At 40.7% G+C, this 15,766-nt stretch overlaps 1 protein-coding gene across 2 annotated transcripts in view; it reads left to right on the top strand.

The window, feature by feature from the left end:
* Window positions 1-12,817, top strand: part of LOC139580939 (glutamate receptor ionotropic, delta-1-like) — a 437,178-nt gene extending 424,361 nt beyond the window's left edge. The window contains exons 15-17 of one of the 2 annotated variants that reach the window (XM_071410111.1): window positions 3,575-3,815; window positions 5,265-5,403; window positions 8,689-12,817. In XM_071410111.1, the coding sequence (XP_071266212.1) occupies window positions 3,575-3,815; window positions 5,265-5,403; window positions 8,689-9,095 (787 nt within the window). In that variant the 3' untranslated portion in view covers window positions 9,096-12,817. The remainder of the gene's footprint in view (window positions 1-3,574; window positions 3,816-5,264; window positions 5,404-8,688) is intronic. The other variant, XM_071410112.1, reaches the window with a different exon arrangement.
* Window positions 12,818-15,766: the final 2,949 nt, after the last annotated feature.

Raw genomic sequence — 15,766 nt, 5'->3', positions numbered from 1 at the left:
TTGAGCTCAATTTCTAGTGTCATTTCAGTTTTTTTATTTTTATAAATGTAAACAAATGTCAAAAAACCTGTTTTCACTTTGTCTTTCTGGGATATTACGTGTAGATTGATGAGAATAAAGCTGTAAGGTAACATAATGTGGGAAAATGTAAGGGGTCTGAATACTTTCCGAATGCACTGTATTATAGTACAGTTAGAACGGGTTTGTTAAATGCTTTTAGTTTGGATTACTTCTCACTAAACCACCCTTGAGGAGCTACTTGTTGTATTTGAATTACAGAGTAGGGGATCACAGCAACATGTCCTTGAAGGCTCTTGACTCTGTGTCATGCAGCTCTTCGTTTTGTCACCAATCAGAGACATCTAACTCATCATTGTGATCTCTACACTGCTGTTGGATTTACATCACTCGCAACAGGCAGGCTCAAACACTGGTCTATTCTTATTTATAAGGCCATTTTAGGAAAACTGACATTTTATCTATCGCCTCTTCTAGCTCGAAATGAAAACACATATGAGCTCAGATCTCAATCTTGTTTTATGCTAAGAGTCCCGAAACCTAGAACAGAGCATCGAAAAGATCTTTCCTGGTCTTGGAATTCCCTCCAAGCCAACCTAAAACCCCAGGACCTGGTGTCCCTGGAGAAGTTCAAAGGACAAGTTGGTTAACAGTTTGTTGAGACATGTAGTTCTTCCTAGTATTCACTAGTTTGTGTTGCCCTAATGTAAGGAAGCATGTTGTGTTACTTCACACACACACACCACACACATGCCTGCATGCTGTTGTATTTGTGCTGTTGCCAGTTTCTTCTGTCTGTGTTGTCCGTCTTGTCTTACATAGTTTTTTAAATGTTTTCTTTTATCCCAGCCGCCGTCCCCACAGGAGGCCTTTTGTCTCTTGCCAGGCCATCATTGTTCTAATTGACTAGCCTGCTTAAATAAAGTTGAAATCAAAAAAGTATATTTGTTTTACTATATCAGCACAGGTTGCAATCAATGAATACGTTGCATGTTCCAGCTGAGTTGGCTGGATGAAATCAACCTATTATGAATTCATAACAAGCGTTGGTTTGGATTAAAGAATAATCATTCAACATGAGTTGACATGATTCTGCTAATTACTTCCACGAAAAAAGGCTCATAATGGATTGTCTAACTAAATACTGTACTTGGGCATTGACTTCAACTTTTCACAACGTTTGAAAGTCTCTGGTCATTACTTGCAGGACGCTGATTGGGTAAATCTGTCCATAATCACATGTAAGCTAGAGGACTGTTTCGCTTGCACAGACTGGAATATGTTCCGGGGATTCATCCGATAACATTGAGGAACTTACTACATCAGTCACCGACATCATCAATAAGTGCATCGACGACATTGGCCCTACAGTGACCGTAGATACATATCCCAACCAGAAGCCATAAATTACAGACAACATCTGCACTGAGCTAAAGGCTAGAGCTGCCGCTTTCAAGGAGCAGGACACTACCAGGATGTGTACTCAGAGCCTGCGCTGACCAGCTAGCAAGTGCCTTCACTGACATTTTCAACCTCTCCCTGACCCATTCAGTAATACCTACATGTTTCAAGCAGACCACCATAGACCTTGGGCCCAAGAACACCACGATAACCTGTCTTAATGACTATTGCCATGTAGCACTCACATCTGTAGCCATGAAATGCTTTGAAAGGCTGGTCCTGGCTCACATCAACACCATCATTCCAGACACCCTGGACCCTCTCCAATTCACATACCGCCCCAACAGATACACAAAAGTTCTACAGCTGCACCATTGAGAACATCTTGAATGGCTGCATCACCGCTTGTTATGGCAACTGCTTTGCATCCGACCACACGGCGCTACAGAGGGTAGTGCGTAAGTCCCAGTATACCACTGGTCTGAGCTCCCTGTCATCCAGGACCTCTACACCAGGCAGTGTCAGAGGAAGGCCCTAAAAATTGTCAAAAACTCCAGTGACACGGCAAGTGGTACCGATGAACCAAGTCTGGAACCATCAGGACCCTGAAGAGCTTCTTACCTCGTACCCCCGCACATCGACTTGCTACTGGTACCTCGGGTACCAAGTTATCTTTACTCATTGTGTATTTATTCCTTGTGTTATTATTATAATTTTTCTATTACAGTATTTTTTCTTTCTTTTCTCTCTATATTGTTGGGAAGCATCCGTAAGTAAGCATTTCACTGTTAGTCTACACCTCTTGTTTACGAAGCATGTGACAAATACAATGTGATTTGACCATTTAGGACTGTGTAATCATATTTGCCAAGGATTTACCCAAAATGAATCCCAAAATCACTGTCTTGACTGCAGTCTTGTTTTGATTAATCTCAGTTATAAAAGCTCAAAAGCATCCATGAAAACAACGCAAAATGTTTTGTCACACTATCTTTTAGATAAAAAATCGAACTCTCTTCAACGCAGTGAAAATAAACAGCAATGAGTGCCATCCCAACTCCACAACCTGAATGAACTACCGTTCTAGTGACTAAAACGCAGGTCTTAGGATAGGAACAATGATCCTTCTACAAAGCAGAACCAGTTTCAACCAGCTTGATCAGGTTTGATCTGGGGCTCTTGGAGGCCACACACCCACACCGTCGATAAGTCACCAATGCGGTGGAACACTTAAATCCTCTCCACTCTTCCGAGGTGTGCCACGTCAGGGCCCTTCAGAGTGCACACTCAGTACGCAGGGCCACAGCAAGTGAAGAGCGGGGTCAGATGAGGTCCCTCCGTGGAAGATCCTCAATAATGCCTATTCCTACGACACTGAACTGAACACTGTCTCTCTATCTACGCTCATGATGGCCTGGATGAATATCCATCTGGGAAATCCAGGGCTAACGGAGTGGTGGTGGGGGTGGTGGGGGTGGTGGGGGTGTGATGTGCTTCGAGGACAGCTGGGAGGCTGCTCAGGGGGTAATAACAGGCTGAACCAGAATGTCATCTCCTCTACAGAGACGGATTCATCTTACTTGCCACCGTCCCCCTTCCCATCATCATAATCCATTTCCCTCTCTCCTTCCCTCTCTCCGCACCCTCGTCTATCCATAACCGTACAAATTCGCCATGGGCTCCTTTTAATCTCAGAAATTGCTGTGGCGGTAGTGTTTGCCCACAGGGGCGGTTCTCTGATAATGGTCTTTTCCTCTTTGCCACGCTTATTTTTCTTTTAATTAAGCAGTTCTTCCCTCTGTTTTATTTTGGATTTCGTTTGTGGCATTGAAGGAATACGAAAGCTGACATTTAATGAAGTTTACTGTCGGGTTTAATTCATTGAGCAGGCATAATTCAAACAAATCACACTTAAAATGCTGTGCTGTGGGAATTGTCACAAATGAATGCAGTCATCTACAGAAGATGAAAGCAGGTCTATTTTTCATTCTTCCTTTAGTGCCATGACAGCATATGAGTAGTAGATATGCAACTAGGGTCCTAGTCCTTAGTCTCAATTCTTTGCGTAACAGCCTTAACTTAATACAGCAGCCTGTTTTGAGCGAAGCAGAGGAAGCATATGTCTCTTACACCCAGATATTTCCCCTCCTTGCAGGATCCTGGAGCTGCAGGAAAAAGGAGACCTGGACATCCTGAAGCAGAAGTGGTGGCCTCGTACGGGCCGCTGTGACCTCAACAGCCACTCCAACGCCACGCCCGACGGGAGGTCCCTGAAGCTGCACAGCTTTGCCGGGGTCTTCTGTGTCCTGGCCGCCGGACTGCTGCTGGCCTGCCTGGTTGCTGGCCTGGAGATGTGGTGGAACAGCAACCGCTGCGGGCAAGAGCAGCCCAAAGAGGTGACCGAGCACAGAGCCCGGAGGACAGGGCAGCAGGGGGAGGACACTGCCACACTCTACTTTAAGGATCCAGCCGCAGACCACAGTCCCGATTTAGTCGAGCTCCAGTACACGCAGTTGTAGATTGTGCTCTGATTGAAATCAAATTTGGTCCCTCTAATCTATCCCCCCTCTTCTCTGAAACCGAATCCATCTGTTTTTGTATGGCATACGTACCTCACACAGCTCACAGATAAAGACAAATCCCCCTTATCATTTTCTTACTAATATATTTCCATCTTGACTATTGATATTTTCTGGAAACTCTTCGAATTTGATCATCGGTGTATGTTAATCACACATCATCGGTGTATGTTAATCACACATCATCGGTGTATGTTAATCATAAACCCTTAAGCTACCTTCAGGATAACAAACTGCCCAACCAATATGTTTTTTTGAGATAAGCAATTCCTGCATTTTTCACAAGTCTCTTACTAATATGTCAGAACAACTGATTTTGGCCAGTGATGAGCATCAGTCCCCAGCAAATTTTCCAGTCACATACTTTGTATTGAATTATTGTCAAAACCTTTTTCACTCAGCCAAAGTTTTGCCATTTTCAATTCAGCAAGATTCTCTGTAGGGATATTAACTAACTATATCCAGATTAAATGCATAGAAATAGAATGAATAGAACAGACAAATCACTGACTTGAATGGTTATACCCATTCAGTTAATTCAATTTCTATGCATTTAATCCTATCCGATAGGTGAAATCGAGATATAAAACTTTTGAAAAACTGGTCCCAGAGGATTACACTTTCAAAGGGAGATTTGAACACCTTTTTAAATGTCTTTTTTCAGAGTAGATCCATGTCAATGTGAATCAGCCAAATATGAAATATGACATTTCTGAGAAAACGTCAGTATCGAGTTTGTTTTAAGTTCCCCATAACATTAGTGTTCCTGAAATAATCAAAACCCATTGATTACCAATACAGTTCCTTACCCTGAATTGTAAACACATTTACACTGCCTACCACAGAGAACTATTTTAATTGATTCTCGTAAGACTTTCCCCTGCTAAGTGCCTGCTAAACTGATTGACACCGATTACACCTTATACCTCATTGCCAGTTCACGTTAAGCCTTTCTTATTAGTTTAATCCACTCAAGTTACTGCGATGATGTGAGCATGTCCAAAGAGGCCTCTCACATGAGAGAGTTACTCTCCCCTTGCATGTGACATGAGACAGGTTAAGGCTTGACATGGATCCGTAAACTAAAGTGTGAGCAGAAACAGGATGTTTGCATGGGTCTGTCACCCCACAGCAATAAGAGCCACTATATCTGTCCAACCCAGTCCATAATCCCTAGTAATTCCCTGTGTGACGTCTTATTGCAATTATATGTCAATGTGGACATCCATACGTTTTTATTCTTGACTGTTCTATGATCTCGTGCAGGTTACTAAGGATTACAGACTGGCAAGGGTTTCTGGTCCATTGACATATAATGACATTACCACTGCTTCACCGGAAGGGAGGAAGGACATTTGGACAGAGAGAGAAAGAGACTGGGATGAAGCAGAAGCTATTGACACAGGTCAGAATAGAGCTCCTAAGATCTGATTTGTGCCGCTGCATTAAAGAGGCACTCTGATCTGTCCGATTGGGCTTGGGGGGGGGGGGGGGGGCGGGAATCTTGATCTTAAACTCCACAACACCATCTCATCTCTGGCAATCTTCTATTCTCTGATTGTTATTCTGTTTCTTCCCCATTTTTGGTTAGTTGCTTTTGTAGTGGATGGATGCGTGCATAACAAGGGCTTGTCTCTCACCCTCACATAGAAACATTGTATGGGGAATAAGAGGAGGTTAATTCAGCGACATTTTCTATGAACCACCTCACTATGATGCTCTATGAAGGTATTTATTAGGCCTTTCACAGACATTGTCATAACACTTTTTACACGCAGTCATGGCTGCTTGCATACATATCTCTAAACGGGTTCGTCAAGTTTGACGAAGGTGGTGTATAGAACGTGTTACAAGATACAGAGATGAGCCACAGTACAGGACGTATGCATAATCATCATAGTCTTATGCATACGGAGGCCACTTTGAAAAGAGCTTACTCAAGCCTAGATAAATCCTTCAATCAAGTGTCAGGATACCATGGATGGATAGAGTGGTTTTCTAGTTTGATGTTTTACGAATTGTTTTTGCATTACGAAAGCTTTCACTCTGCAGAGCAGGTTGTTATTTTCCCTCAATATAAATCAACACACTCTTATTAAAACACTGGTGCAGTGGTTTGATTTTAGGCGGTTATTTATTTAGGCGTGCTGCCAATGCGACAAGATTATTAACATATTTTAATGTGGCACCAGTCTGCTAAAACAATAGCCTTGGCCGAGATGTTTTAATTAGCTTTAAGAGTTTTTTTGTGATACAGAGTTGATACTGTCGTAAATTCATTCCTACGATCAATGTCTCTGTTGATAAAGTCGTCAGAACATATGAAATCGAGATTACATTTGTACATTCCGGGAGGCTCAAGCTGATATGGGAGGCACTGAGGAAACAGAGTTGTTTGTCTGTAACTTGACATTGATGAAGGCAGTCATTGTAAAGAAGAATTTGTTCTTAACTGACTTGCCTAGTTAAATAAAGGTTACATTTTTATTTTATTTTTTTAAATATCAAGATTGAGTAAATGGCTTAGCATTCCTCTGGAAGACATTGTGTCGTGCTATAATGGTATAATGTGCTTATGACAGGCAGTTGATATTGACAAGAGGAAGAGTAAATTATGTAGAATCACAGTGGAGTTTAAATACACTGTTTGATGTGGCACTGATCTCATTGAAAGTCCATGGCTTCTGATGGTCAAATGACTAACACACACAGTGTGTCATTACGAGAGGAGTCAGTTGATTTCGAGGTATTTCTGCGTCTGTTGCCAAACAACATCCATTATAATTGCATAGTAAGAAGGATACTCTGTATTTCCAGTGCATTCGGGTAGTCACTACACTAGAGAGTTTCCATAAAATTGCCTGAAGATGGTTGAAATATAGGAGTTCTTCATTTCCCTAAGTGCAATATAATCAAGTCCAGCCTTTCTTTAATTTGTAGAGCATGTAGTACCTGGCATAAAATAGTCAATCATCATCGGTCTTCGTAGAAACACATTTCTGATAATGTCTTCCATTCCAAAACATGTCTTATTTTCATTGGTTGGTTTTGTGCTCCACATATAGAATCTTAACCTCTGCAGTTTGTTCTGTTGTATATGTACTGCACATAAGGATCAACTTGGATTTTGTCTCCATATTCAGTTTTTTACTAATATCATCGTTGAGTCAGACCATTACTGGAGCCAAGTTATGCCTGCCTCCAAAGTAGCCTTTTGCAATAGTCTAGTGTAGCCTCCAAGTGCTAGGACACGTCTCCTAATTGGCTAGTGATACCTGCTACCCTGAATTATGTTTTGTCCTCTACCTTTAAATGTCCCAATGTAGCATTTTTGTCAGCAACGAACCTCAAGTGTCAATTAGCTTATAACACGTATGCATAACTACAGTCATCCAAAGAAAGACACATCTGTCAACCTCAGCAGCTCAGATGTATTAAATATATTGATCTGAAATCAGATCGATTCACCTGGCCAACATCAGTAAGTAATTGATTGAGAGGTAGTGCTGAGCGATTAACCAAAATGTTGGTTATTTTCCGTTTTTTAAATAACTAATTGGCCGAAGTCAGTTTAATTATTTGAATTCCATTTAATTTTTTTCTGCTCAGTTTCTGTAGAGATAAATCAGATCAAGCTCGAACTGTGCAACGTAGTAGGGAGTTGTAGTTTCCAATAGGCCAATATTCTTCGTAATTTAGCGCAGAACAGCTGGTAATTAACTACAATGACCATAATCCATTGCGCGCCCGTTTACTTGTCCGGTCTGTGTGGAGCAGACACAGAGACCTCTTTGATGAAGAGAAGAGAGAAGGTGCGTGAGGGATAGAGAGCAGTTGCTTTGCGAGGTATCTCTACCTGAAAATACAGGATCTAAGTGATTGATAGTTGGTATTCAGCAGTCATAAAAGTATGCCTTATTTACTTTGAAGAACTACAAAATAGTGATTTTGTCAGACAGGCAGCAGCTCTATAGAGATTAGATGATGACTTGGAATGAAATACAGTCATCAAATATTTTTTTTTTTCTTAAAGTAAAGTAATGTGAATAAATTATGGTTAATAAGTGATTAGCAGTTTACCCACATAATGTTTAATATATAACAATTTTTATTATTTTTTTAAATCGAAGACCGTGATATTTTTTTTATAACAAAATCAAAATCGACCTCAAAAAGCACTAATTGCTCAGCACTATTGAGAGGTAGAACGGACACTGTAAAAGCCCATATGTGGCCATCTCAATAGGACACCAATACATTACCTCAACTTTACTTCAATATACTGTAGCATCAGCAATGAAGCCTAAGGTTACATGGTGCCCCAGATCAGTCAGTAGAGGTTAGGATGTAGCTTGGCTCCAGCATTGGTGTCGTCTGTCAAAGATTTGACACCTCTTACTAAACATCAAACTGTCTATGTCCACTGGCCAAGTTTGATTTCAAGGTGCACATTCTATACACCTGTAATTGAGTCACCTCAATTCCAATTGGGCACTTAAAACAGACATTACTCAATCAGCATGTTGAGTGAAACACTCAGAGGCTTGGGAAACAAACCACCTCAAAAAAGCTAAGGAAGAGGAGAGGGAAACTAAATGCATGGAGCTGGTGAAAAGCCTGAGAATCCCATGGAGAACAGCCCATCTCAGCCTCTGTGTCCCTTCCTCCCCCTCTCTCTTTCACCCTCTAGGACAAGGAGGTGAATCTGGAACAGGTGCATCGGCGTATGAACAGTCTTATGGACGAGGACATGGCACACAAGCAGATCCCTGGCCCGTCTATCGAGATCTCTGCGCTGGACATCGACAGCATGCAGCCCAGCCGGCAGCTGGAGTCTGTGCGGGACTACCCGGGCAGGGGCCTGTCTGTGAGCACCTATCTCCCGGGGGAGGGCCATGGGGTGGGCCTGGGTCGGACACTAGCTCAGGGCCCTGGCAGCACACTCCCCCACCACCCCCCCAGCAGCTCCACCATCCCCTCCATTCAGTGCAAACACAGAGCTCCCAACGGGGGGCTGTTCCGACTGAGTCCCGCCAAGACACCCATGCCAATGTCATACCAGGGAGTTCCCGGAGGACCCATCCCAGAAGCCATTGAGCCCACCCACAGTACATCCATCTGATGGTGCCTCAACGTCACATCTCCTACCCCTCCCCTGATTTTTGTGGGGTATTATTTGTGGGGGGAAAAATAAATAAATACAAAAATTGGGAAAGTGTGCAAACAAGAGAAATAAGAGATTTTTATTACCTGTTGAACAACCGACATCAAAGGAAAAGCAAATTTTTTTTGTATATATTTGTAAATACTGAGAGAACGAAGTGAAGTTAAAGTGTATTTTGAATATTCTCAATTTTTCAAGTTGAGTTATAAAAAAACTAAATAAGATAAACAAAAAAAAATGTTAAAAAAATGACTGTTTGAATGGCTTTGTAAATTTTGTTCTATATGAATAATGACGCAAATTCATTGTGATTGTTTTCTAAGTGCCGAAAAAAATGTCTCTCCACAGTTCATTCTTAGATTACCATTCACCATAGGACATAATGTTGAACTCCAACTGTTATGCACCTCTTTAACAACCTTATACTTCAGTATCAGATAAGAATATTCCAAATAGATGGAATCATTTTGTTTGTAAGACATATATACATTTTTCAAGTTTTTTTTTCTAACTTAAAGTCTTGGTGAATCATTGTTTAAGGCTGAAACTGAAGTTAACATTGTTTCTCATGAGTTCTACAGATTTATGAAATGGATGGTATTTTATTGAGCTCAATTTCAGCCCTATGTTGTCAAAGACAAGAGGGAGATACAGTCTCAGTCAGCCCCCAACAGCAAAGAAAGGCAGTCCTAGTGGTACTAGTGCCGTGTACAGCATAACATCAGCCACATTAAGGGATTGTTCAAAAGGAACCTTTAACGGACATAAATCATGATTGAATCATGCCCCTTCCAGTGTATGCTACATGTTTCCTTGATTGAGTGGGAGGGATGTTTAAAACAAAACGTTTATTTTTACATTTAACAAAAAAGGCTCATTTTAGTAAAAAATATATGTATTCATTTCGTACTTAAGGATTTATTGTTGAAAAGCTGTATACAGGTTCTCCTTTCAGAGCAGTGAAGTCATTTGAACTGCAGAGGGAGAAAAGTAGATATAGAATATCTCATATTTATCATTTGTAATAGAGCAATTATCACCAAGGGAGATGGAAGATAAAAGAGTGATATCAAAATTATGAACTATTAGTTTTGGTAACAGCAGTTCAGGTGGCATATCCTAATGTCTAAATTCTGATGGAGCTCTGTTCATAAAACAAACAGAATTTCCCCCATCAATTAACCTGGGCACTTTGCAGAGCAGCAGTTTATGTCACATTTCCAACTGAAGATGAACTGCAAAACTTTACCAAGACTTTCATAAGTGCAATTAAAATGCAATTATGTCCTGCAGTATACTTTTTGTTTCTGTTTATTTCCTTTAGCCTGTCATTCTGGGAAACTCATTGCTAGGAAGTGAGATAGTGAATGTCAATCTCAGTGGTTATATTGTGTTGTCGTTCGTCACATCCTATATGCACAATACAACGTGTACCAGGAGTACTGATAGGTGATCTATGCTCATACTGTTAAAAAGGTTTTCATTTACTGGATTGTCCGTACCTCTTGGAAAATGTAACCAATTTCCCTGCAGAGCCATTGAGGGAAAGCAAAGAACGATAATTAAGTGATGTCATGAGAATAAACAGAACTACCATACCTCAAAGTGAGAGAATCATGTTTCGCATCACCCGTTCTCCGCTCATGCTTCTCAAACAAAATTGGCGAGGTTGTACGCCTGTATATTTTGTACAAGTACAAGTACTTACTAATGTGAACCAAAGTGATCTCATTTTACACTGTGTTCTGCATACAACCTTTTGCTCTGATCAGCTAACAGTGGTGAAAAGGAAGTCCCACGTTACTGTACTGTAAGGGTTTAGTGTGTTTCACTGCCTTACTGTATATACCCCCCCCCCCCCCCCCAGGTTACTGTATCAATGCCCACACCACAATATTAAAGAAAATATTATAAAAAGCTATCATACCATATAGTCTGTAAAAGTACATCTAAGGGAGGCTCTTATTTTATTTATGAATATGCTGCTTGGAGTTTCTTAATCTTTAATAAAGAAATATGGTTTACATATGTTTGTTTCTATGATTCACGGGCATGTGACGATAGATAACCCGTACAGTACATTTGCATGTGCCAGTATTATAACCCGTTTGTCCTATATTCATTTATTTTTTAACATTTTGAAAACATTAACATTTTATTTTGATCTTTGAAAACCAATTCTAGTACTAACTGCTTTCATAGAAGTCATGTCTGCCTTGCTTTATTTGCTTTAATGCTCTCGCTATGATATAAATGAAAATCATCCCTTTGAGGTGGTGCTCTGTTAACTGGCCAACATGAAGGAAATGATTCCAACAGATAGCTGAGAATGACAGAATAGACCAATCAACAAGTTCTCTTCATCACAACAGGGCCTTTACTTACGCCTAGGGCTGTTTCGGTGACCCTATTACCGCCACACCTGCGATCACGAGTCATGAAGGCAGTCAAATTCCACAGGCTTCTCCAAGCTCTGATGCTGCTGCTGGTCATTAGTAGCCTATCAAACTTGCTAACTGCCTGGTACTCAGCACTCTATTGTTCCTCTAATCACACTGATATCAATGCAAATGTGTTTGAAAATCTAATCAAACACTTCATGAGAGCCCATGAGCTCATGTTGCGCAACATTTCTATAGGCTATGCAATTGCGGGAGAAAACAAAGTGATGGCTGCTAATAAACAGACGAGGATCCCATCGGCTTTCAATAGGCTAGGCCTACTATATTTATTTCTCAACTTTCCTAATATTAAGCACATTGCTTATATTTACAACAGGAATATAGCCTACCTGGCTGGCATGAAAATAAACCACGGGGAAAAGCGTCCTCCATTCGCTATTTAAGTGCATAGATGACGTATTTTTTCCGCTGCCCCTGTTTTGATACAGGTGCATGATAATGGTCCATTCTTAATCAAAACAAATGTCACACATATGATTTAGTATATGTAAAGATTAAATCAAAAATAGTCTGATGGGTGACAATATTAGCCTATCACCTGTGAATTATTTATTATCACTTGTGAATGATGCCCAGCATAAGAAACAATGCCTTTTTTTGCGACTTTTTCTAATCATAGTCGCAGACCTCACGTAGCCTAGCCCATAGGCCTATATGTTTTAATAAGGTTTGTATCACAACTAAAGTGGCCAAATAACTTCTTAAAATTAAGCACATTAATCATCTTTACAAGAGATGTAGAGCCTACTGGCATATACAGTATAAGCAGTGCATGAGTTTCAAGTTTGGGGAAGACCATTTTCACCATAAAAATGCACCTTCAGGATAAAATAACATGCATAATTGCATTTGCGGTCACTTTTGATAATGGTGTTTTCTGCTGTTGGGTTCTGAGAATATGAATATTGAGTGCAGGGACGTGATCACATGTGGCAGGCATTGATAAGGGGAGAGAGCCATGGATTTGTGATGAAGGGGGGGTCGAGGTCAGGTGACGTTAAGGGAGAAATAAAAGTTTATGGCCCGTATCACTTAATGTCCTGCCTAGCAGTATAGACACAATGTTTGTACAGATGTGTTGGAGGAGACTCAACGTAGGAGGAAGGATTAAATATCAGTGCTTGTATGAAAATGTTTTTGTCTAATGCAGCTGTATTGTCCTTCTGGGAAGAATAAACCTGGTTAACCTTTCATACTGTCCATTGAGTTTTTTACTCAGAGAATTAGAACCTAACAGATGGCGCTGCGAGCAGGGTTCACCACGATTTGTAGTCAAACCAGAGAGTCCAGAGCAGGAGCTGGCAACAAACAAGGTAGGCACAGTTCCTACACCTGTTTCCACTCATTTTGACATCTTGGGGAGATGAGAATCATTGGCTGAACAATTATAGGATACGGACCAAGAAAGCCTAAGTTTATTCAGTAGGCCCATTGTGTTACGATCGGTCGTAGCCTTGTGGTATATAGCAGGTTGGTTCCGGCTAGTACTATAAAGTATAGGCTCAGTCCCGGAAGGTAAACTCGAGCAGGCTGGTACCTGTAGGGTAAGTCCTAGGGGGTAAATCCCGAGTGGGTTAGTTCATGTGACTATAAGAATAGGGTGAGTCCCGGAAGGTAAGCCTGAGCAGGCTGGAACCTGCGAAGGGTAAGTCCTAGTGGGTAAAATCTGGGTGGGGTTGGTTCCCTGCTAAACCTGTAACGAGAGGGTGAGTCTCAGCCACAAAGGCCATGCGGCTGTGTGGATGGATAAAGTGACATGCTTGTGTCCTAGGATAAAAAAGTTGCCATTCAGGGTTAAAAGAAAAGCAATAAGATATTCGAACACTGTTGGATTTGGGTGTATTAGCAGTAGCAATAAAGAGAGGTTGGTTGTATGCCCTGTTGGGGTGGTGAACCATGACAGATTATGTGGAAATAGGAAGACAAGTGTGAATAATTTTGGTAATGTGTGTTATCAACAAAAATATTTGAGGCACAATACTGGAATAAGACATTAAGTAATCCGTATTCTCCAATAATACATTTGCAGACGCTATAGTATTGGTTATAATACAAGGTATTAAGTACCGTGACCAATTAATAGGCACAAATAACTATTCTCCAGGGAAGTGGGTAGTGCTACCTTGGAAAATAGTTTGTAGAAGGTGTGTATTATAGATGGGAATAAAGAAATCTAAAACATCTTGGAAAACGTCGGTAGAGGTTTAAGAATAATAACTATTGATATGGCGACAGACCTCCCCAATTTACCCTGTGAAGTGGAGCTAGAGGATTTTAATTAAACCATGGAGGCACTGAAAGAAGCGCACGAGCATTATACCAATTTGGCTCAAATATGGAAAATTAGTTGAGGTACTCAGCTGCAAAAAGACTGGGTACGGGAGTGCATTGACAGAATTTGTACTTCGGTTTGAAACCTGTGATCAAAATGATAATTACGGGGGTTGTGGATGAAATATAGCAAGATGTTTTGAGAGTGGAATGTAACTCTGCTCACTTCGCAGATGTGCGTGGGGTTAATATGGCCACAGTGAAAGTCACTAACAGTGGTTTCAATGGCCAAGGTAAGACAAAGAAATGTAGCGAAAAAACAAAGCGTAAGGAGATAGCCCCACATCTAAAACAGGGAGCTATTGGACTTTGGAAGAATGAGTATAAAGTGGGAATGGAGCCTGCTACAGAGGAAATGCCTCGATGCAAGTGTTTGCATCTTTTTCAAAAGAGCAACAATGAATCCTCCGGAAAGTAGCAGGACAGGAACTTTCACATATGGCATCGGTTCGATCGATAGTGGTTCATAGAGATTACAGTTTCTATGTGAAGGAAGACGTATGAGATCACTTCTTACCCAACTTTTTAATAGATGCCAGGATCAAATATTGCAGATTCCTTATGATGAGAAATTGGCTAAATTTGCCACAGAAAAAAGTATTTTGGGTTGAAGAATCTAGACGAAATGCCAGGGGAATGGATTCTAAAGAGGTAACAAATTTAAATTAGCTGGACAAACACTCCTTGCAAACTCAGAAAACCTTGGTTTTTTTTATCTCATGAGACATTTTATGTGGTTTTATTATGAAATAGATTTACATTTTATGTTGTCTTATTCTGAAATAGATTACTGGAATGGACGAAAGGGGGGAGGGGTAATGAGGAATTAGCAAAGGGGTTGGTAAACCTAAAATTATCTTTACATTTTTTTTAGTTCATGAACATTGAGATGCGCGCTAACATAATTTCAATCGGTGACGTCACTCGTTCTGAGACCTTGAAGTAGTTGTTTCCCTTGCACTTTTGTGGAGTGATGGGTAACAATGCTTCGTGGGAGGCAGTTGTTGATGTGTGGAGAGGTTCCCTGGTTCGAACCCAGGTAGGGATGAGGAGAGGGACGGAAGCAATACTGTTACATTGATGCTGTTGACCTGGATCACTGGTTGCTGCGGAAAAGGAAGAGGTCAAAAGGGCGAGTGAGTGTAACCGGTGTGAAATTGCTACTGTAGCTATTTAGCGGGGTGCGGTGGTGATGGTGGAGTCGGTGGCGAGATAAAGTCGCCGTGTTTAAGGGTAGTACATGCTAAATAAAATATAAATGATGGGGTGGATTAAAACAAACATTTAATGATTGGAGTAAGGACAGTGGAATTACCATTATCATGTTTGGTTTATAATTAATACGTTCAGATTGCTGATTAAGATGTAGCATAGTGAATGCTAACAAAGTGTACACTTTCTCAGATCTGTAAGGCCGGTTGATGTGTGTTTGTGTTTACCAAACACACACACCAGCACGAACACACAAATGACCGGTTATGATTATACATTAGTGGTGTTGATACTGTGTAGTTGATTTTTTTGGGGTCTTTTCAATTCAGTTTTAAATTGGGTATGCAAAGGGATGTAAATGTTTGGACGGTTTTTAAATGGTTTCGGAAGGACAGGAAAAGAAAAGGGAGAGGAAATATCCAATGTTGTCGAATGCCCGGTATCTTGACTTTCTGACGAGGCCTGATCAATCTCACTAGAAATTATTGAAACAGGTGGGATTTAATTATAAAATGAATGAGAAACCCCAGTTTCTATTCTATTTTACCATTACTTTATGAGATACTATTATTTCCTTATGGAGTTATCAAGAGTTGCAA

The sequence above is a fragment of the Salvelinus alpinus genome, chromosome 7 (assembly GCF_045679555.1).
Source record: "Salvelinus alpinus chromosome 7, SLU_Salpinus.1, whole genome shotgun sequence".
NCBI classification, from domain to species: domain Eukaryota; kingdom Metazoa; phylum Chordata; class Actinopteri; order Salmoniformes; family Salmonidae; genus Salvelinus; species Salvelinus alpinus.
The sequence above is the reverse complement of the archived record's forward strand: the minus strand, read 5'-3'. Positions and strand labels throughout refer to the sequence as shown.